The sequence below is a fragment of the Siniperca chuatsi genome, linkage group LG10 (genome assembly GCF_020085105.1).
Source record: "Siniperca chuatsi isolate FFG_IHB_CAS linkage group LG10, ASM2008510v1, whole genome shotgun sequence".
Classification (NCBI taxonomy): Eukaryota; Metazoa; Chordata; class Actinopteri; order Centrarchiformes; family Sinipercidae; genus Siniperca; species Siniperca chuatsi.
This window is the reverse complement of record NC_058051.1, coordinates 24,928,381-24,951,311: the sequence shown is the minus strand read 5'-3', so window position 1 is coordinate 24,951,311 and position 22,931 is coordinate 24,928,381. Positions and strand designations below refer to the sequence as shown.

At 39.5% G+C, this 22,931-nt stretch overlaps 1 protein-coding gene across 6 annotated transcripts; it reads right to left on the bottom strand.

Moving 5' to 3' along the window:
* Positions 1-2,812: 2,812 nt before the first annotated feature.
* dnmt3ba (DNA (cytosine-5-)-methyltransferase 3 beta, duplicate a) lies at positions 2,813-22,652 on the bottom strand. 6 transcript variants are annotated; one of them, XM_044210754.1, is made up of 27 exons: positions 22,495-22,631; positions 20,941-21,078; positions 20,663-20,797; positions 19,755-19,900; positions 18,738-18,909; positions 16,936-18,629; positions 16,685-16,838; positions 16,492-16,551; positions 16,133-16,188; positions 15,609-15,758; positions 13,967-14,029; positions 13,690-13,839; positions 13,487-13,594; positions 12,488-12,617; positions 12,169-12,285; positions 11,970-12,014; positions 11,789-11,868; positions 11,531-11,643; positions 10,476-10,659; positions 9,710-9,794; positions 9,337-9,482; positions 9,038-9,128; positions 8,708-8,856; positions 8,513-8,598; positions 8,325-8,394; positions 7,479-7,597; positions 2,813-6,928 (listed from the first exon to the last, which is right to left on the bottom strand). In XM_044210754.1, the coding sequence occupies exons 3-27, from the start codon at positions 20,784-20,786 to the stop codon at positions 6,787-6,789; spliced, it is 4,434 nt and encodes a 1,477-aa protein (XP_044066689.1). In that variant the 5' UTR covers positions 20,787-20,797; positions 20,941-21,078; positions 22,495-22,631; the 3' UTR covers positions 2,813-6,786. The 6 variants fall into 6 exon arrangements, with proteins under 6 accessions (XP_044066689.1, XP_044066688.1, XP_044066690.1 ...); XM_044210753.1 differs by lacking the exon at positions 20,941-21,078 and having other exon boundaries at positions 22,495-22,652; XM_044210755.1 differs by lacking the exon at positions 20,941-21,078 and having other exon boundaries at positions 16,709-16,838; positions 22,495-22,652.
* Between the last annotated feature and the right edge of the window lie 279 nt (positions 22,653-22,931).

Sequence of the window (22,931 nt, the reverse complement as noted above, 5' to 3'; positions counted from 1 at the left end):
AGATATTGTGTATAGAAATTAAACATAAGACTGGATCATGATACCGATGATACTTATTTCACCACTGAACATATAGAAGCAAATTTCAAGGACGTAATTAATACCTGAATCAACAAGTAGGGGGTTTGAATGATTATTTATGATTTCACTTAAGTACTTAAGTAAAAGTACAAAAGTATTAGCATCTAAATATACTTAAAGTACCAAAACTGAAAGTACTCATTTTGCAGAGTAGCCCATTTCAGAATAATATTTACTGGATTATAATTATTGATGCATGAATGTGTACGTCAATACAATAGCTGGTAAATGTTGAGCTAATATATATATATATATATATATATATATATATAGCTGGGGAGCTTGTGAATTTCCCCCGGGCATCAATAAAGGCTTATTGATATAATAATATCATCATTTATTTGTTTATTATATTTTGTATTATTAATCTGAATCTGGAAAGTAACTAGTAACTTAAGTTATCAAATAAATGTAGTGGAGTAAAAAGTACTGTATTTGCCTCTGGAGTAGAAGTATAAAGTAACATAAAAAGGAAATAATACCTCAAAAAGTACAGCACTTGAGTAAATGTACTTAGTTATTTTCCACCACTGCATTACAGGTTACATTTTTATATCATGACCTTATTTATATTCTTTTAATTTAATTTATAATACCACAGGAAATTAATCCTTGTTTGTCTTTTCCCTTCAAACCCCAACTTTATTAAAACTGTCATCATCCCTCTCTTCTCCGTCATCACCAGGTTTGTGGAGCCGATAGACCGGACCAGCTACAAACAGTGGCGCTCTGCTTCTCCTCATGTGACGCCAGTGGACTGCGGTGTTGAGCAGCTGCACCAGAGGACACTTTCAGATTCAGACTCTGCTATCAGTAAAAACCAGACAGCAGAAACATCTGCAGAGACGGAGGCGACGCAGCTTTCCTTTGCGGAGGTGATGCGACTCGTTCAGGAGGGAAAAGAAGTGCCTGGAGCGACAAAACTGGACGTAAAACCAACCAACCAGAGTCCCACTCCTTCTCAGATGGAAAGGATACTGAAACCCTGGGAAATATAATCAGTTTCCAAGTGTCCTTTCACTCTTTATAGCACTGTGAACTTAAAAATCAATAATTTTAGATGACATGTTATTTTTCTAACTAGGACTGAGGCTTGAAAGGCAAAGCAGAAACTGAAACTTGCTTAGGCAGGTCAGAAAGGTCGAGTAAATGAATAGATAGCAAAAAGAGAGACTCTAACACACCATTTATCCAAGTACTGTACTTACCTACAATTTTGAGGTACTTGTACTTTATTTGAGTATTTCCATTTTGTGCTGCTTTATACTTCTACTCCACTATATGTCAGAGGGAAATATTGTACTTTGTATTCCACTACATCTTTAGTTACTGGTTACTTTGCAGATTCAGAGTATTAATGCAACCTATAAATCAACTAATAAACTATGACATATTATATAGGTTAAGCAACCAAGTAGTGAAATTAGCCCCAGTGATGCTTACACATCAGTCCATTTTTCTGATAATACTTACATACTTTTACTTAAGGTTTTGAATGCAGGCCTTTTACTTGTACACTGTGGTACGGCTACTTTTACTTAAGTAAAATATCTGAGTACTTCTTCCATCAATGTGAGCTTCTGCAAATGTCTGGTATTGACAGCACAGCGGACAGCAGCAGTACTGCATCATGTTGCCCATATTGTAGAAGAAAAGGTCCAATTCTGTTTTATTCGCAGGCAGTGGAGACAGAATTTCACAACAAAGCTGTCAAATACAATGTAACAATACAATGAGTGAGTTTCTAGATGGTTACGGGAAACAACAAGCTAAACAAAAGGTGTGGGCTGGGCTAAGCCAATTCTCTGAGGAAGGAAAAGAGACATTGAAACTACCAGCACCCAAGATGTGTATTCTGTGTCAGCCCCAGGAGGGAGGACCTCTGAGAGACCCAACTCACAAGTCTGTCGGAGTGGATTTACATAGGCTCAATACAAAGTAAAAAAGGCGAATTGACTTCCGGGCTTTCCTGGATAAAACAGGTTACAGTGTCACTTAGAAACACCAGAAAGGAGAGTGGCTGAGATTCGGGAACAAGTTGGGTTCACATGATAGTTAAGGTGTGACTCCTCACAGGGCTGGCCCGGGCTCTCCTCACAGTACGACAAAAGGTTTTTCACAAGGGTCTGTTCATCAATGTAAATAGTGTATCTTAGCACAGAGTTCACTGTCATTTAGAAAGGATTGAATCAAAGACTATATCAAGAGAAAATTAAACTAAAACTATTTTCCTTCTATGCCCTCTATACCTTAAAGTGCTGTTTACGGGGACTTCACAACCGGCCACTAATGTTATGTTTTTATGTAACACTCCCAGGAAAGCCGCATTCATATTGGGTGGATTATCCTGGTGAAATAAAAGTCATTATTGTCTCCAGATCCAGCCACCGATTCTCTCCCAGCTTGTCCCAAATACTGCAGCACAGTGGAGAACAATGTTTACCTCTTGTGACGGAATACAGATGCTTCCAGTGTAACATGTTTAATAATTTGTATATAAAAAAAGCAGAAGTGACGGATATGCAGGTCTGATTTTTATTCCATCAGCTGATGTTGCAGCACCACTAAGCTCCAGGTGTTCTGCAACATAATTTCCCAATTATCTACATTAAGTTGGAATAAAGAACATGAACATAATGATTTTAAAAAAGGGGCTCCAGTGCACTCCGTCCTGACTTTATGAGTGTTTAATAAGTCATGGCGAAGCAATAAAACAACTCAAAACGTGATGTTTCGGCTCAGTAAATTGCATTTTTATTTGGCTAAATGAGTCAGGACCTGTTTTTTCTAGAGTCCCACATACACTTTTATTCATTGTGTCCTGACATGCCATTTGTTGTTTTCACCAAGGAAATGGGCTATACATCGCACTAAGATCTCCCTACATCACTCTGTAATTTCATAAAAACAAACCCACAATTGAACAATCAACACACAGCAAAACAACAACCTACGAGAAAAGTTCACTTTGAGATGGTGCAGATTAAGGGCAGAGGTGAAAAAAACCCTGAACATGCAAAGGTAGCACCGTTAGTGTAGCACCATCAGGAATCAAAAGTCCCAAACAAACAATCAATGAGGTAAAGGTGTCGAGCACACCAGAGGAGTCTGATCTCACTGTAGGCCTGTCCATCATGCATGTAGTGAACAGATACAGTACAGCGAGTAGTGGTCAAACACAGGAAGCTAACTGATTCAGCACCTTAACTTTTGGTACAGTTAACATGATCCATTTGAACAATAAAAACACAGGTGTGCGTAAAATCGTCATTTAGGGACACCTGAACAGTACTGTTGATTTGTTTTAAGAGAATTACAAAAGCTGTCATTTAAAAAAAGACCAAACCAAACATCTAGAAAAGAAAAAGCACAGATTACATTCAAACTAAGGGGTCGTGTCTCACTGAGATTTAAAGGACCATACCAGTTTAGCATGTATGCTACATAAACATTACTGCTGACCATATTCCTAATAAAACACTTTGATGTTATAGCAGGGCTGCAAATAACGATTACTTTCATTACTGTTTAATCTGCCAATTATTGTCTTGATTTATCAATGAATTGTTCGGACTATAAAATATCAGTAAACAGTGAAAAATGCCATCTAATGTCTTGTTTTGTCCAACAGTCCAAAATACAAAAATATTAGGGCTGCAGATAACAGTTATTTTCATTCTAGCGTGTTTTTTTTTTCTTCAAAAAATTTATTCATTGTTTGTTTTATGAAATGTCAAAAAATACTGAAAACTTGCCTGTCACGACTTTGCAGATGAAGTGATCTGATCTGAAAGAGGTGAAACTCAGAGCAGCTGGTCCTGATACACAGGTGGGCTGTCCAAAGCTCACTGCTTCGTGTAAGGACAAAAGTTTAAAAGCCTTCATCACCGTGGCAACATGATTAAAAAATGGTGATCTGCATTTAGTAGTCATTACAGCCATTAACGCCCCCCCTGTTGGTGATGGCTGAAATTAGTCTAGTAGACAGTGAAATATTTTGGATTTTGTTCAAGCAGAGCCTCAATACATCCCGGCCTCAATGATAGTATTGATTATTCACCTTTTTTATTAATTGAATTAGATGCTGGTTTCTCATCTTTTGTTTTTTCCCCCCCATAATTTCCTCTTTATTTTTTCTCTAATTCTTCTTAATTTTATTATTATTATTTGATTGATTGATTATTTGATTCTTTTTATTTTGTGTTTTTCATTATTGCTTTATTTTATTTTCGTTTTTTACAATTTCTATCTACTATCATAATTTTTTACATTTCTCCCCTCTTCATTAGGGCTTTTTTATTTTTCATACATTGCTTAAAAACAAACAAACCAAACCAAAAAAATCCATACTATATGTACAGTACATGTATGTTTTGATTAGTATCTTGTTCTTACTTATTCATTGTTTGACCCCGTGGAAGATACATGTTGGTCTTGCTATTATAAAATGAAGCCACGATAATAAATGCTCTTAAACAATGTGCAAAGCCATTGTTATGATCCTATAAGTAAACGTCTCCTACGTTAGAAGACACTGTACATCATGTTTAAGTCAGAGCTCTGCAGTATTGTTCTTACTACAGTAATGTTGGAGACACTCCAGTTGAAGTACTGATAACACTCACAACAGTTTGTTCTCAATGCGTCGACACAAAATATTTTTGGACTTGTATAAATAGCTTTCCTTATAAAAAAAAGAAAAGAAAAAAGGTGCAAAACCAGTGAGGTCATTTTGGACAAAATCACTGGTGCACCACAGTGAGATTAATGTAATTTGGATAAAAACATATTAATTAGATGAAAAAACTGGCTAATGGATTGTTTAGTAAAAACAATAAAATTAATCAACAGCTAATGATGAATATGATTAGATCAGACTTAAAATCCCTGGTAAGATTACACATTAAAATACAGGTCATGTAAAGAAAACGTTTTTTTCAGATTCATAAATTAAATACAGGATAAAAAAGTGTAACTGCAGATTTTTAACCAATATATCCGTGTTGAGGTAGAGACCTGGGGCCTGTATCACGAAGCAAGTTCAACGGCTCTCTTTGGGTTACCTGGCTTCTAACATCTTGTATCTTGAGGCTGGTTATCTATATCTATATCTATATCTATATATATATATATATATATATATACTACAATGAGAGTAGAATAAGAATAATAAGAGTAGAATAAGAAGTTGTAGAAATAGTACGAATAATATTCAAATATGAAAAGTAAGGCTATAAATAAGTGTATTTACAAGTATAAAGGCATTTTCAACATGTTCAGTAACCTAGAATAGATGATGATGAACAAACTATTATGGGTAGATGATACATGATGCTTAAAAACAGTTAAAGTAAAGCTATTCCTTTTTGCAAAGCAGAAAGTAAAGTATAGACAGTCAAAATAAGGCCTGAAGTAAATAAATTAAACCTGCAATAACTAATTTTTGGGGACAGCGGAAACAAGCTATACACACAACATTGACATATCGTCACGTTTTAAGTTGATATGGTGAACTTGTCTATCATATTATCATTAATTTGGAGTCGTGTGTGTCCACCTCATAGACTGTATATATATTTGTCTGTCTATGGTCCACCTGATGAATGTAAGTCCAATATTCACTCTCTTTTAGCTCAGTTTTTGGTCTCTACCAACTCCTGAGGGAGATATATCTGGCTGTTTAGCTGCTAAATGCTTCACTGTGTTCACCAGCTACTCTCTAACCATGCCTGTCTGCTGTTTGGTGCTGAGCAGGTAGTGTACAGTGGGTTTTTAGAGCCTTTTAGATAAAAACGGCTTCCTGCTGAAGCCGAAAACGACTATGAGAGCAGTGAGAGTGAACCAAACCAGTAAAATTGTGGCCCAGAAAACCAAACAATCAGCTGAAAGATGCTAAGACGCTCTCCAGAGCTGAGGGATCTCTTTGGGTTCATCACTACGAGTGACTCCTTTCACATTATACAGTAATTTGATCCATTGTTAAGGTAAAAATATTGATTATAGCGACTTTAAGGTCTATGTGACCAAAATGTTGCATTTATATTTTACTGAGCTAATTAACAAGAGCGCACAATTAATATGCAGCTATAATCGCCATTCATTAGGCTGATAGTGCAATAACTATCTCTCTGTTTATTAAAAGTCCTGTTTTTAATTTTGCAAAATTGTTTCTTCTCTCTCTGACATAATTATCATGGTAGGCAAAGTGATTCTACTGAGCTATAAACATGTCTCTGGCAGGTTGGCAGGTTTTGATCTCTGAAGTTAACATGCTCTGTAGCAGGTTAGCTGGCCAGCAAGTTACCATGGTGATTAATTACCCCGATTAAAAGTGAGCCAGCTTCGTGATACTGGAAAACCTGAGTGAAGCCCAAAGATAGCTGGCTGACCGTCTAATCTCGCTTCGTGCTTCAGGCCCATGTTCTGTACAACATTACTGTTTGATCACAGCACCATCATTTATCAAAGGAAACCAGAAAATAAAGTGTCGTTGCCTGCTGGTGATAGTGGATCGTGGATGACTGACAACTCACAAGATTAAAGGAGCTCATGAGGAAACACTTCTAAAAGTCAAAATAGTAAAAACTAAATTTAGTCTTTCAGAGAAAAAGGAGAGTTTGAACTACCTAGTAATGCAGGGCAGGATAAGGCAGTAGGTTTACCGCTGCCTCTCTGATATGAGAGCGATGGTTCTGTTCACAGTCGTTATTCACATTCGAAATAATCCTTCAGCGGAGCGAAGAGGTGACGAATAACAGGGACACTCCAGGAGCGACCCAGGACTTTCTGCCTCTGCATCCGGCCCATGTTGTTCACGTCCGTGTAGTGTTTGGGGAAGCCAAAGATCCTAAACGAGTCAACCACATGGAAAATGTTAACAAAAAATAATCAAATAACCTAATATGTGTTACAAGGTCACAACCCAGAGGTGGCCTGCCTTGTTAACATAGTCATGGACTAAGTTGTGTCCATAGAACTCTTATTGGCTTTTCCCCCGTGACGATTTTATTGCACTTACAGTGGCGAGCAAAGTTGTCGTCAACTTGAGTAAAATGTTTCCACATTTATTCTCTATGCCTCGGCCTCTTGGCCCTCATGCAAACACAGGCACATTACACCAAAACCATGTTTTCCCCTCTGCTAATCTCACTCCCTGGCCAATAGAAGAACCAACCTTAAAAATACTCCGGGTTATTACTGATTTAGAACTGGTTCGGTGGCATCCCTGGTAAACTCGAGTTCAGGGTTAGGTTCAGAGTTTGTTAACCCTGCTTTCTGGAACAGAAAGCCTTTGACTTTTGTCTAATGTGTTGAGTGTTTTCTTCTTTTTCGTGTGCCATCTACAGTAGCGTGTGATGTAAACAGTTTACATGAACATATTTTCCACAAATGCTTACTGTTCCATTTCGGTGCACCACAGGTAGTCCTCCTTTCCATTCATGTTGACCGGTAGTGGCCCCATCTTCCCCTGCCTTATAGAGTTAGACTTTGTTGTGATGGTGCGGACTTTGTCAAACTGCAGGAAGAGACGACGTCAGAATCAGGGTGTTAAACCATTTTAAGAATAATTTGTTGAGAGTCAAACTAATGACTTTTTAAGACCTTTTCAATACCACTTAGAATACAATTTAATACCTATTTCACGATCATACCGGCCAAAGTATGATGGAAAACCAGCGCGGACACATTTTTTCAGTACGTCCCAGCAGTATATAACAAAACCTGGGCCCTATTTTTACATATTTTGGGGTCTAAATGACTAATAGGTCAAATGTAAAACGGGCTGCAATGGTTGGAACGTAATCCTTGTGGGCAATTAGCCCATCAAAAGTACGTCCACTAAAAGTGCTTGTTTTAGCCACTGACAAGCTCAGATTGTTATACTAAGTGTCTGATAACATTATGGACTGAACAGCCTCCTGCACACACAATCTACTGTTAAAACAATCCCATTTTTAATTTATAAGTGTAAAATGTCTCCCAACAGCCCGCAATCAGATACAAAAACATTTTATAACTAACATTTCTGTCTACGGCAGACAAGAAAAAATATCTAAGACTTCTGTACATTAAATTCAAGGCTTTTTAAGTTTTTTTTGAGGAAAATAAATTCAATGCTTTTTAAGACATTTCAAGACCTGCAGATTCCCTGTTTCCTAGTTGCTTCAACAATAACAGACTACAAGAGTGTAGGCTCTTCAGGTTATCATCTATCTTAAGCACAGCAAACTAAATGCTTCTACCTTTGCCTTGCGTCCGACTTCCAAACAATCCTGGAGGGCCACTTTGTCGTCTAGAGCTGTAGCGAGAGGTCTAAAGAGAAACGCAGATAGGAATGTCAACTGAACAAAGGTTTTTAAGGAATACATTTTTGTCTTCCTGTGTGAGAATATGCATGAAGAAAGGAATAAGATTGTGTATCAGTATGTACCTGTTCATGCCAGGGAGGTTTCCCCAAAAATATCGTGCTCTGTGAGCAGGACTGACTTTCACTGCATCGATAAGGATTGGATTACACTGAAAAAACCCCCGGGAGAACACAAATAATGAGCAACAAAACTTAATGCAGTCTGCTCCCTGCCATCAGGCTGAGAGGATACTTTCACCGCTAATCAAATTTAATCACCTCAAGGAATCTGCAGATATCTGATTTGTCGTTGGCACTCATGAAAACCACGTTCTCAAACAACCAGAAGAACGGACGATCGTCGCCCTCCTTCGGCTTCAACAGGGTCAGAATTCGGTAGAACTCGAAAAAGAGCCGTCCAGTGCCCTCTGCAGGACAAACAGAGAGAGATAAGCAGAGAGATTCGTTAAAGAAGAGTTTATGTGTGTAGAGGATGCTGAAACCTACTGGGACCATATTTTCTCCAGTATTTTATCAGTAAGTACTTGTTTACTGTTCAGCATGCACAGCTGCAAAAATGCCTTTAACAAAACTTTGTAAGCTGCATACCAAATAATCCTTTTCGAAGAGGGTTGACCATGGACAGGTCGTTACACGGACTGCCTCCAATCAGAAGATCAAATGGACCCCATTCAGCCAGCTGCAACACACAACTACAGAGCTTAAGCTGAGTTCATATTTTTCTATTGTTCATAGCCTTTGCTGTGACACAAACTCACATAAATTAGTAAAAAGAACTTAAATACACAAGCTGAAGGAGTTAAAGTTAAGTTCAGATTTGTTTTCAGTGGTTGCTGCGGCATACACAGATAAACAACATTAGTAATCTTCCTCCAGCTTGTACTCACATGTTTCCTCGTGATGGTACGAACATCATTGACATATTCGATCTTTCCCTCATGCTTGATCATCCCCACAGCGATCGAATCCTCACAAATCTCTGAAGCAATGTAGCGCTCAATCTTTAAGCCCAGGACTTTGAGCACCAGGTATCCTGTCATGATGCCACAGTAGTTAAAAGCAGGTTACTGATGAGAGGAATATACTAATTTTATGTGTAAACGGAAACTCCATGACTTTTCTCCATTTTCCCCATTAAAATTGTATTTAAGGTTCAGGTTCCAAAGGCTCCTCTTCAGCAGTATGTATTAACAAAACATCACAGAGCCTGGATGAGTTTGTCTGAGTTTACAGGACTGTCACATGACATGATGAACCAACCTGTTGCAATGCCATCAAAAAGCGAGAGCACTCTGATTGGTCTGCGCTGATCAGCAGGGATGGAGGGGTAAACTCTGTGAGGCTCCTGGGATAAAAAAAAAAGTAAATAGACAAATTTCAGTACCACCGCACCAGTCAGTTATATAACAGCATATGCAGCAAGAGACACTTGAAAACTAGTTAATTTCATATATTAATCATATATTACATATTACATATATTTCATATATGTAATGTGGAGAAATATAATAAATCTTGACTAGCGGGTGTACAAGGACCACCACCAAAACCTGTCACTAAATGTGATGTTTCCCACTTCGAATGCACGAGTGGAACGTTTTGAGCTGAAACAATTAGTTGATTAATCGATTAGTCGATCGACATAAAATTAATTGTTTAAGTCATACACCTAGTATTCTCTCGTTAAAATAAACAGCAGATAAATCAGTAATTTAAATAACTGTTAGTTGCAGCCCTAATCATTTTCTCTTACCCAATTTGATAGTATGGGGATACATTTGCTAATTTAACATCACCTCACTTTAACAAACATACAGGACATCTAAAACAAAGATGAGAATTAATTTGCAGCCTCACTCACATACCTGCTACAACTAAAAGCATAAATTATTGTATGTAAATAAGACGGAAACAATAAAACAGCAGTGGAATCATGTAGTTTACCCGTCAAACTGAACCGAACAACAACTCTTCACTCATCGCCAGTGTAGAAAAATTTAATGAGAGAGTAAAGTGTGGTACGTACAAACTCCATGGCGCTGTTGTTGACAAAGAAGTCTTGAACCTTAACGCTCCAGTCTGGTCTGAGTTTGAGGTTTCCGTCGCACTGTGACGGCTTGCAGATGTAGCAGCTCCAGGGATCAATATCTTTCAGCTTGTCAAAGGTTCCCGGGCCCACCAGGATCTCCAGGCAGTCCTTACAGAAACATCTGAGAGAGACAGAGAACACCCGAGAACATACATGTGAATGAGAAAATGATACCTGTGCAGACACAAAAAAGAAATAGAGCGGTTAGCATGAGCCATACGAATGTAGGTAACAGAGAATAACCAGAGTTCACTGGCCATCATTGCTATTTCTTATATATTAGTCATTTAGAAAGTTGAAATTCAGGGTGGAATGTGGACAAAAATACACTTCAGGACAACTAGAACAATTTTTCTTTCTGTTTAGGTAGAGGACAACTACCAAATTTCATTATAAGCTCAATTAAGGTACTTTAAAAACCCTTTGCGCCCGATTGCTTCTATTTGCGCCAAAAATATCCTTCTCAGAGTCACAACTCAATCGAATCTGAACACATGGACATGATACACTGTATTTTTATATTCAGTGTGACTTACACTTTCTGGGGATATCATTATTTTCAATGTCCATCACATCAATAAATATCCATAAACCCACAAAGAAATCATATAAAATTGCTCCTTATAACTCCAGAAGTTGCTTAAATTCATCACGTTTTTAAGTTTTCTTCAGTATCAAAGTAATCCAGTGATAGTCGTCTGTACATACATAGGTACACTGCAAACAAGAACTGCTGATAGCTAATTCGACATACTTTTAATGGTGCCAATTTGCCAAAATGTAAAAACAAATATAGGCTAAAAAAATAGGGCTCAAGCTTCATAGCCCATTGCAGAACTCACTAAATCCATAGCAACATTATACTTCCTGTTTACATCTTATTATCTTATTATTTTAGTTTCATGATTCAAAATATTAAGTTTACAGTGATAAACAATAAACATCAATATACTGGTCTGCCCTGAGAGAGATAACACCTGAGCAGTGTTTACCTGCAACAGCTGGCGTTGCCACACAGAATGACCTCCAAGCCGGCACAGCACACGGTGCAATACGATTGGTAACCATCTTCATCGTAGCGATACAGTGTCTCTGTGAAGTTCTCCTGCAAACAGGTCGTTTTGCAGCATTTGGGGTGTTAATAGCAGCTGTGTTTCAGATGGAGGTTAGACATTCACAAACTGGGCTGGGATGGAGTAAAGCAGACCACATAAAGTAGACAGAGATAGATCATCGGGTTGTTAGATTACCTTGCATCTTAGACAAAGACCACCTTCAAACAACGGGTGCTGCACTTCAATCTCAGATGATCCACAAGACAAACAAAAATCTGAAATAACAAACCATTACCTCTTTAAAAATAAGAATTTTGTTTATATCAAAGAATATTTTAAATCACAAACTTCTTCAATACTCTCACACAAAACTTACATTCAATGTTTTTGCCTTTCTCTTTGACCTTTTCTGTAATTGATTCTGTAAAGTAAAATGTCAAAACAAATCACAGATAGGGAAAAATAATGATCATAATAACATGAAACCTATGAATGCAAACTTTTACTTTCATGAGAGTTTGTTGTTATGTTTATAGAGTAAACGTGCAAAACAAATGAGCAAAACTAATACAAACCTCTGTTATAGGTGATGACGGGTGCATTTGCCTTATTTTTAATAACATATTTCCTTTTTGCTGGAGGCTGGTAGTCAGATAGGGCAGAGTCAGAAGAATCATGATGTGCAGCAGAATCTAAAAGACCAGAAAAAGATGGAATCAAGAGAAATTTCATGAAAAACAAAATGTGTGTTTAAGAAGCATCTTTTGATAAACTCCATGAAAAAGAAGTTACTTATAGAGCCACATTGGCACTGTCTGAACCGGTCTACTCCCTGAGGCTTTCTGTAAATCTAATCATTAGTGAATAAGTAAACGTTTAAAAATGTGCACCTACCAGGAGGTACGAATCCTTCAGGTCCTGTAGGCAGAAATCCCTCAAAAGCCCAGTCCAGCATCAGCTTCAGCTCTTTTTCTTTATTTCCTTCCGCCTCAGTGAAAGACTTCCCACATCGCTCACTTGCCAACTGTAGATTACAAACATTTCCTAAGTTAACACATTCACCATTATACATGAAACATCTTTGATGTTTGCAAAATGGACATTGTTCCTATTAAGAGGGCCAAATGATCACTCAGCTATTTGAAAGTGTTGGGAGACAGTTTATGTTTCATTATTCTGTTTCCATTATTTGTTAAATAACTTTTCATAGAAAAAAGCTCACAGTTTGGTTCTAATGAGCAAACCTTCAGATTTTATCCAATTTAAAGTCAAAGAACAGCCAAATAGCTGCTGTAGCCAACTTTCTACTCATGTGTTTCAAAGTCGGTTGAAACTTGTCTGATAAAGCTGCAATTATCTCTTACCATAAAACACAATAACAGTGAGAAAAGAACTAATACATATTAAGAAGGTTGCATTTGAATAGATGGAAACAGATGGAATAATGGAAAGGGTGGAATGGTATTGAATATATTTTAAAGGTTATCATACAATATCATACAATAACAAACAACTGTGTTACACATTACGTCAAACTCCTCTCATTAAACTGATAAACTCCCAGTGAAGACAGAAGGAGATTTTTTGAGTGAACCTGGACTTTTTTCTTCACAGTCACAAAGAAAAAAGGTACAAATGACCGCTCTGAATTATGATGTCAGTATTGATGAGATGAGAAGTGCTTTGAGTTGAACAAACATTTGTCATGAGAAGCACCACACAACATTATGGGACCAAAGTCATGAAGGTCATTTAGTTGTAGTTCCCTGAGTCTGACCATAGCTAAATGTAGTACAACATTGTGTAACATACTACGAAGTTACATTGGTGGGCCTGAAAAAAGTTGAGAAAACACGATGTAGTACAAAATGTTTTTATGTTGTGACAGTTTACCTCGATGATCTGGTAGATGGCTTCCTTGTATATCGGCAAGCTGGCAAAGGAATTTTTGCAGAAGCACTTAGTGAAGGCACTAAATGCCAGCAGGACGTCGGTATAGATCTGCAACAGAAAGCGGTGATGATGATGATGTAAAAATCCAATTTAACACACGTGAAGTGTTTCTGCAGCTTGAGCACATGCACTGTACTTCTTACCTCTGAGAACATCCCATCTCCGAACCACTCCACCCTCCGCATACCCGGGGGAGCCGACTTGGTTTTCCATGGCATCACCATCCCAGGCCACCAGGAAAACCCCTTCACTTTCCCCCACACCAGCTCTCCTGTCAGAAACCCTTTTCCATCCTGCAGACGTACAAAAAATGATTCAAAATAAATATTAATATCCAACACAGATATTTTCTATGATGTCTGATCAGCAGACTTTGAGAACATCTGTATTGTGGACTTTTTCCTGTAACTGTTTTATTACCTGGTAGGCATGTTTCTGTCGTCCTCTTGGTGTTGGTTTACTGGGTGGTGATGTCTCATCTGCCTGAAAGTCAACCACATTTAAAACAGAAAGAAGTCAAAGGTAAAAGGTAATTTAGGTGAGGACCTGTGTATTTCTTAAGGATAAAACATGACTACGGTATAACTGTATTTGATGGTAGGTATTTCAAAATTTACCACCAATCACTTGCATCATCATTGTTTTTGATATTTAATTTCAGGTGACACAGAGGAGAAAATGTGTTAAAAACAAGAAACAAGAGAGCCCCCCATCATTGTTAACATACAAACATTCGCTTTGTTCAAAGCAGCATAATATACTGAAATATAATGACTAATCCAAAAATCCAGTAACAAACAAGACCACGCCTTTTCCACTGTAGGTCCAAACTAAATTATCTCAATTGAATTTAAACATGGGAGCCAGCATAATGCTTGAGAGGATGTGTTATCCCACTTTTGCCTTTTTTCTAATTTGACTTGGCACCACATGAACAAAGCGAATGATGAATCTGAAATGACGGTGTGTTAGAGGTAGGATTGGATTCCATTTTCCATCATTTGTTAAGCTCAGAGTCTAAAGGGCAATCCACACAGTAAGTGTTGTTGATGTTCGTCACTCAGTTGTCTCACAGGACAGATATGATTCCATTTTATGTGAAATGTAACATTGCATGTAACCAATCTAGCCTTAATTTAAGTTCATTTAAAGGTTCTGTGGAGTTTTAGACCTCTAGTAGCGCTATGGACCTGCTTTTCAATAAGTGGGCCCCTGTTTTGTTTATCTCATGCATGTGCACGTACTAACTCCCCTGTCATTTCAGATCCTGCCACTCCCTCCTGCCCTGCAGTACCTCACCTGACCGCCCCAGCCTATCTGCACACCTGTTCCCACCAGCCCTGCAATATCTATACCGGCCCATTCTCATTCACTCTTTGCCAGATTGTCTATTGCTTCCGCTTTAGCTTTCCAGCCATCTGTTCTGCCTGTTTGACTTTGCCTGCATGATTCCCTGCCTTCCCATTGGACTTTTGCCCCTCAGCCTGACCCCTTTTGGATAAGTTTGGCTATTTTCATATGCCTGCCTAGTTTAGACTTTTGCCTGTTTTTGGACCATGAGCAAACATGAACTTCAGCAAATCAGCTTTGCAAATGTTTGATGATGAAGGAAATGCACTCAACATGTTTGTTAGACCTTAAGGATACACACAATGCGTTTTGGTGAGTAACACTGAATGTAAACTCCACAGGGCCCCTTTAAGTTTTTGCTAAAATTAACACTTATCCAGTATGTGTTGATGAGCTTCCTAGCTACTTGGGTAACACTTACTTTCTGCTTTTAATGTGGTTTTGCAGTAAAAAAAATCACTAACTAAATATTTTATTTTAATTCTTTGGATTTTAGTATAAAGTTGTTATTTTTTGTTATTTACATTTTTTTAAAGCAAAACCTAGACAGATTTGATCCAACCCTAGTTGTAATCATGCAGTCAGATACTCGTGTTTGTCATTGTGTCATGTTGTACGGTAAACCACTGAGTATGTTTTAGTAGCATTTCAGAGGTCAGAGAGGCCTGTGACGGCCCAGGGGTATTCCGGTAGTATACTTGAGTATACCTACCACCTCTTCTTGGGACTCCAGACCCTTTTTGCTGTCCTTATCAAGATCTACGGGTTTGGACCAGGTGCTAGCACCAGCCTGAAACACTGTACGGGCCTGTGGCTTCTGGCGGAGGCTGCTTTCCCAGCCAAAACTTCCCCTACTGGTCCCCTGAGAGACAACACACTCCCATTACACACTCAAATATCATGCACATGCAAATGTACACCAAAACACACACACAAACACACACACCTTCATATAGGGGCAATCTGCACCTCATCATACCAGTGATTATGTTGGCCATAAAGATGAAAAGAGGTAAGTAAAGGGAGACAGACTGTTAGATGAGAAGGAATGAAGAGTGGAAGATTCACTTTACAAAAGTGGCAACTTGGAATTTTAAATGAAGCCACATATGATGCAGCAAAAATATATTTTTCAACCGAGACCTATTTGTCATTAAAAATCTAGCCTTTTTAAGCAGGTTGCTTCTTTCCCAAGTAGATGTAATAGATTAAGAAGCAGAAGAGAAACTCTGTTACCTCTTTCCACGAGGCGCCATTCTCTCCATGTGCACCTCCATGTTCATTACTTTGCTCTTTGGAAGGAAACAGTATTTTAGTATGTTTTAGTGCTGAGATCAGAGATATGATAACTGCATTCTGACAAGTTAAAACTGGAAATCTGGATGGGGATGGGATCCCTCATTACAAAATATTGTAAATTGTTGTATATTATAAATGTTTCACTTTTCACAGCTAAAAAGCTACAGTAAGATTTACTTCATTTTACAAAATAAATGTATAAGAGTAAAATTACACTTTAATAATAACATACCAGGTGTTTTTCTTAAAATAGTGTAAATTATGCAAATAAAAAGTAAAAAAATTGTTTTACTTACGATTTATCTTTGTAAGGCGGACTTGACATGGCTTCACTCTCACATTAAGGCCATTCAGTTCTAGAAATAAGATAAAAGTGTAAATAACATGTGAGGTGCATCATACGAATCATTATCATCCCATGAAAGGTGGTTTATTTGTCAGATTGTTAAATTAAGTTAGATGCAAATTTAACTTCCTTGTTTGATTTACCTGATGGATTATCTTTCTTGTTACCTTCGGTGTGAACTGAGGAGTCCTTGTTGCTGGTGCTGTCAGAGAGAGCGCTGTCGGACGTGACGTCAAACTCGCTTTCTGTTAAGGCTTCACTCTCGGAGAGCAGTGCACCATCTTCATTCATCAGGGCCTGAGACAGGAAATACAGGAAGTGCACAAAAATAATTAAAACACGCGAAACCTAAACACAGACAAAATATGTTGATGCGGTTCCGCCATTTACATACCTGAGAAAAAACCTGCTGAGCCTCAAGTGGAAGACAGGGCAGAGACAATAGGGTCAAAACAAGCTTCCTGAAGATTGAGGTTGGCTTGGCGTCCTTCAGTACGCTGGCCCAGTGTTTCTCCAGTGAAACCACTGCTGAGTTGTCCTTCTCTCCCTCTTCACTCTTTCCCTCCTGAGCCAGCTGATACTCAAGGAATTCATTCGTGAGCTGGTTGACCTCTTCGGGGGAGCTGCAGATTCCCAGAGTGGTCCCGAGCTCCCCTACTGCTTTCCCTGTCACTTCCAGCCGGCTCTGGGGGTTCAGCAGCTGAGCTATGCTCCTTAGCACCACCTCACTTAGAGGCAGCTCCTCCGCAATGATACCTGTGAGTGCGACGTAGAAAGACGTCACCTCCTCTTTTAACAGTGGCAGTGCTTCTGTAGCCTCAGACTCATTCAGGAAGTCTTCCACAGCTTTCCCACCCAGATTGAATTCAGGGCTTGACAGGTGGAATTTCTTGTCCTTAAGGATTTGGGCATCACGTTCATTGATGAAGCGAACAGCAGCTTGAGGATGAAGGAAGTAGGAGGTGTAGGTGGACAGCAGGCTGCTGGCTTCCTCTAGGATGAGCAGCATATCAGCTCGGGCAGCCCCGTCGTGTGTCTGCAGATGTCTTTGGAAACTGTGCAGAGGCTTCAGGGCCTGCTCCAGGAACATAAATGTTGCCCTGACTTTGGGGTCCTGCAGCTGGGAGCAGATTAACTTGGCTTTGTCATCGTCCTTGTCGCTAGACTTAAAGTACAATATCAGATCTGTCCATATTTCCACGATTTTTGTGACTAACAGGTAGAACTTAAGGCAGCTGGTGTTGAGATGAAATGATGGACTGTCCGCACTGACATCTGAGCCAAAAAGAGCCTTGAGGTTGTCATTCTTGGCAGAGCATGAGGAGTAGTGAGCATGGATATCTGCCATCAACTCTTGAGCCTGATTGGTGAGCTCCTTAACCCCAGCGTGGCAAGCAGCATCAGCGATGGTGTACAGCCCTCCTAAGGCTACTATGTTCGGGTTGAGTTCCCTGAGCTGCGAGCAGATCTGCTCTGAGGCCGCACCATTACCATCAGAATAAACAGCGACAAGATTATCTGTGGGTAACCCGAATTTCTTCAAGGTCTCCACCACTGCCGCCGCCGTTTGATCTCCTGCACCACCCACTGACTGAAGAGCATCCAGAAATCGGATGCAGTGCCTGGAGGCTTCAACATCAAAAAACCCGACAAGGACCACGGAGACAGTGTCATCCTTTCCCAGTGTTACCTCTCCATAAATGTATACACAGTACGGAGTGTGTTGGCAAACAGATGTGATATCTTTGGGGTACTGCAACCCCAGCTTACAGCGTGCAAAATGTCTAGACACCTGTTCACCTTTAGTAAAGCCAGTGTAACAGTGTTTATGAATAAACCGAATGGCTGCGTCGCTACAGGGCAGCGGCTCAGAGCGTTGTCTTTGAGCCCTTTTCTTGTGTTTGTTTGTTTCCACATGTCGCCTGAGGTCAACAAGGCCTTTATGAAATGTGTTCAAGTTCCTTTCACAAGAACGGCAGTACGTATAGTGCTCTCCGAGATCACTATGGTCAGCCCAATCAAAAATATCCTTCCACTTTTCAGAGTAAGGGAACTTTTTAAACGTCACAGTGCCGTTCTCTTCCGTGCCTGACAAAGGAAGAGAAGAAAAATGATTACTGCACAACTACTGTAAACGTGATGATCGAAACATAACGCCTCATTTTATAATCTCAGTGAAAGAAAATGTTAAGTTACATTTATGCGATTGTATAGATGCCACAATAGGGCTGATATCGTGGCTGTCCCGAGCTTTCACGGGGTCGTATTCTTCATTTTTCACATTTGCCGTGTAGAAAACTTTGAACCACTTCAGGATCTCAAAGTTGCTTTTAAAATCCCCTTTTATGAGCTCCTCAACTGGAATGGTCTAAATCAAGACAAAGAAGACAAAATTTAGAAATTAATATAACTCCATATTGAACAACAGAGATACAGTATACTGTAAAATAAATCTTTGTTCCAAAAAGGGATATCCATCAGTTACACCAAACCTGAATACATATTCTTGTCCAAATACGGCATCTGAAGTCAGTGATTCAAAGTTATTATTTAGTGTCAATTATTTGTAGTTGATGGGTTAAAGGAATAGTTTAACATTTTAGGGAATACACTTCTTCTTGCTGAGAGTTATATGAGATGGCCAACACCACTCACATATCTGTACACTCAATACAATGCTAGAAAGAACACATGGCTAGCTTAGCTTAGCATAAAGACTAGAAACGGGGGGAAACAGCTGGTCTGGCTCTGTCCATCCACCTACCAGCACCTCTAAAGCTTGCTAAGTAACATGTTATATTTTGTTTGTTTAATCTGCACACAAAGAGAAATATAAAAACACAATTTGTGGTTCAGAATCAGAATCAGAAATACTTTATTGATCCCCGAGGGGAAACTCTCTTACGGGGAGTTATGTCCTGGAATGATTTTTTGGCCGGGAGCAGCGACTTTCTGTCATCTTTGTTGTCCCTGTGTGGTTGCCAGACAAGCAGTGGAGACTCCAGGAAGACACTGCTCCTGGCACTTAAATGTGGCGCTACATATAATCTTATGATAATTAATACACACGGGTATGCAAAAACATTGGCATACTCCTTGTAAGTAAGATTTATTTTTCCTTATAAACTATAGATTTTGGAAACGAACTCCTTAAACAAAAGTAACAGAAGTAAAAAAAGAAATGGTAATGCTACTCTACTAGAGAAAAATCACCTTTGTGATACCGCTCTTGCTGAAGGCCTCATGGAGGAGACTGAAGTTGTGCTTACAATCATCTTCACCTTGTGCATCAAACTTCACCTTGGTCATGTCAACAGAGCCAGGAATAACCCAGTCCATGATCTGACAGTGACATGCACCTGTAGGATTATACACACATAAAGACAGATCAGAAAGCGTTGTCTGTGCAAAAGAACACTTTTTTTTTTGTTGCTGTTTTTCAATAGCAGTGGGAATACTGCGCCGAGCTGAGCTGTGAGCAACCATGACCACTCAGACCGTGCTGGCATGGTGCAAGCGTTTATCCACAGCACAACACGGCTCCTCATCTAACAGCTCACTATGGCTGTTTCTGCTTGTACTATTCTTACTTGCAATATTTAAGACTGATGCTCCGACTGTCGTGCAGATAATTTTTTATTGAAGAATAACACCACTAACGAAATTTCCGCTAATTCAGGGACAAATACATTGCATTTCCTGTAGCTGCTTCACAGTAAAAGCCTCCTGCTGGTTTGCCAGTGGAAAACTTTTAATGTGAAGCAGCAACAGGAAATTGCTGCAGCTGCGATATGGTTGTTCAGTGACTCTTTCTGTACCAGCACTGTGTGCAGGTTGTTAATAAAAAATAAATTATCCTATTTTGTGTGCCTAGGACTTTCCTTTTCTCTTTGCCGTGGTATCGAAAGAGGTATGAAGTATCGTTTTTTGTACTAGTATTATATTGAAGTTTAAAATTCTGGTATCGTGACAAACTTAGAGAGGAAACCGTCACAGGCAACTACACAGAGCCACGGTGCGGTTACACACCGCCGTGCAGCAGAGGAAACATGTATGCAAGACTTGTCGAGGCTCGGCGTGATTAAAAAACTGAATTAGCTCTGCTAATACTGATGAATCACCTGAACCCATCTGCCGCACATCTTTGAAGTTTGTCTTCAGCAGGTTGTTGACCCAAGTCACCAAATGAAAGCGGCTGCTTTTATCATGGGAGGAGTCTGGAGTCACAACCGCTGTACTTGCCATCTCGCAGCTCTCTAAGAAAGAAAACAACAACAATCACATTTCTATAATATTAAGAATTAAGGATTAGATAAAAACATTACTACCATAGTTAGCCCACGTTCATGTCTATAATGTTTTTTTTTTACATTTCCATCTATACCTAACATAAAATTACATTTTGACTGTTGGGCAGCTGTGGCTCAGGAGGTGGAGCGTGTCGTCCTGCTGTCCACATGTCGAAGTGTCCTTTGGGCAAGACACTGAACCCCAACTTGCACCAGATGGTTAGGCCAGCACCTTGCAGCGTAGCTTGCTGCCATCGGTGTGTGTGTGTGTGTGAGAGAGAGGCAAATTATTAAGCGCTTCGGATAAAAGCAAAGTGACAACCTATTTGAGTTCAAATATAGACTTTTTGCCTTTATAACCTTTTTTTTTTATTTGGTTAACATTATTGTTTTGCATTTATATGTCTAATAACACCTGAGAATTGCCTAAATGCCAAGATTGTGGATGCATTTAGTGTTGTAAGGGAGAAAAATTACCTTATTTTCTTTATTAATTAAATCATTTGCCTACCCTTAGTGTTCTTGTTTGTAATATATTTGTTTGTAATAAAGCTTTGTTGGATCCTGTGTTTGACTGTGCACCCTAAACCAGATGTTCTGTGAGCAAACGCCACCACCATCACTGTAGTTTCTTCAACTATATTACTCATCTACTACTGACATACATGCTGCGAACTACAGCTTCGTTTTTCTGTCATGCATACCCTTCCCAAACTTATTTTCTACAAAAGGGAATTTTCACATTGTTATTCATTAGAAAAACATGGCTGTCAGTACTGCCAACGCCATTGTTTACCCCATGACTGACTTCTAGGGGTGGGGGTGAGACAGTGTGTGGGTTCTAATCCCTATTGTCTGACTGTGGAGGATAAAGGCTCAGTGTTTTCTGTCAAATAATCTTTACATTTGCGTCTTTTGCTTGCACCACTTTCTTGTCGTATAATTTAGACACCGAGCAGTGAGTGCTACAAGCCACTTGAGCCACGCTGCTGCTGTGTCTCTTCCCCTTTCTCCTCTACGTATAGAAAGCGTAAATGAAATCTCGCGTTGTCCATTTTTTGCCGCGAACATCCCCAGTGCACAACTTTCACTGACAAGGAAACTTGAGCTTCAACATAAGATGTTGTTATTTTACTTTGTGGGAAAAACAAATACAATGTACCCACAAGTGGTACACTTACTACCACGCCGACCGGCATGTTAATTTCTATAGTCAGGGTTTGTCTTCAACATATCACATTACATGCATGGTGCAGTTGGTTTCACATGAGGGATCTTAACGTTTTAACGTTACATTGAAGCAAGTAGCTAAAAGTGATGCACTCCAACAGCCGTTTAAGAAAATGCAATTACAGCTGAGTATCCGCGCATATGCACGTTATTACAGCAACCGGCGACAAGAAACGGACTGAAGTCAAATGCAATCGTTATTAGGAAGTCAAAACCTCCCCGGCTCGCGAGCCTATCGGCTGATATCGCCGGGGATTTGTATGAGCCGGTCTTTGTGTTGTGAGCCTGCAGAAGGCTGGATATACGACAGCCCAGGACAATAAAAACTGTAACAACATGACCATGTGCGTATCAACCGTACACCGCCTTTATAGGAGAAAGTCTCAATAGGATATAAGCGGGTGGTTCTGCGTTTAGATTAGTTAGTAACTTACCTCGGCGGTTCCCTTATAGATATAGATGGTCCTCCTGACTCTAGCTTCGTCCTAAAGCACATAGGCACACCGGCCGGCCCTTGTGACGTCCGCATCCGTTCAGGGACGATCCATTGGACGCCCGATACGGGGGGCTGTCCCGTAGTATGACTGCTAGCTATTAAACGGCCACAGGATTACGAAACCTCCACCCGGCACCCGCCCTGAAGTGAGCACAGGATGTTCAGTAACTAGCGCAAGGGACTGCTAGCGCCGCGTCCAAGGCAAAAAACACATCTCGCCTATTTTCAGTTATAGAAATATGGCTGCTATATTTCTCACCCAGGCAACTCAGTTTATTTCTGAAAAGGAACCGCTGTGTTGGCTAACTTAACTATCACCCCCACCCCCTAAAATTAGCACAGGTTGATCAATAATTAGGCTAATGTATAATGCTA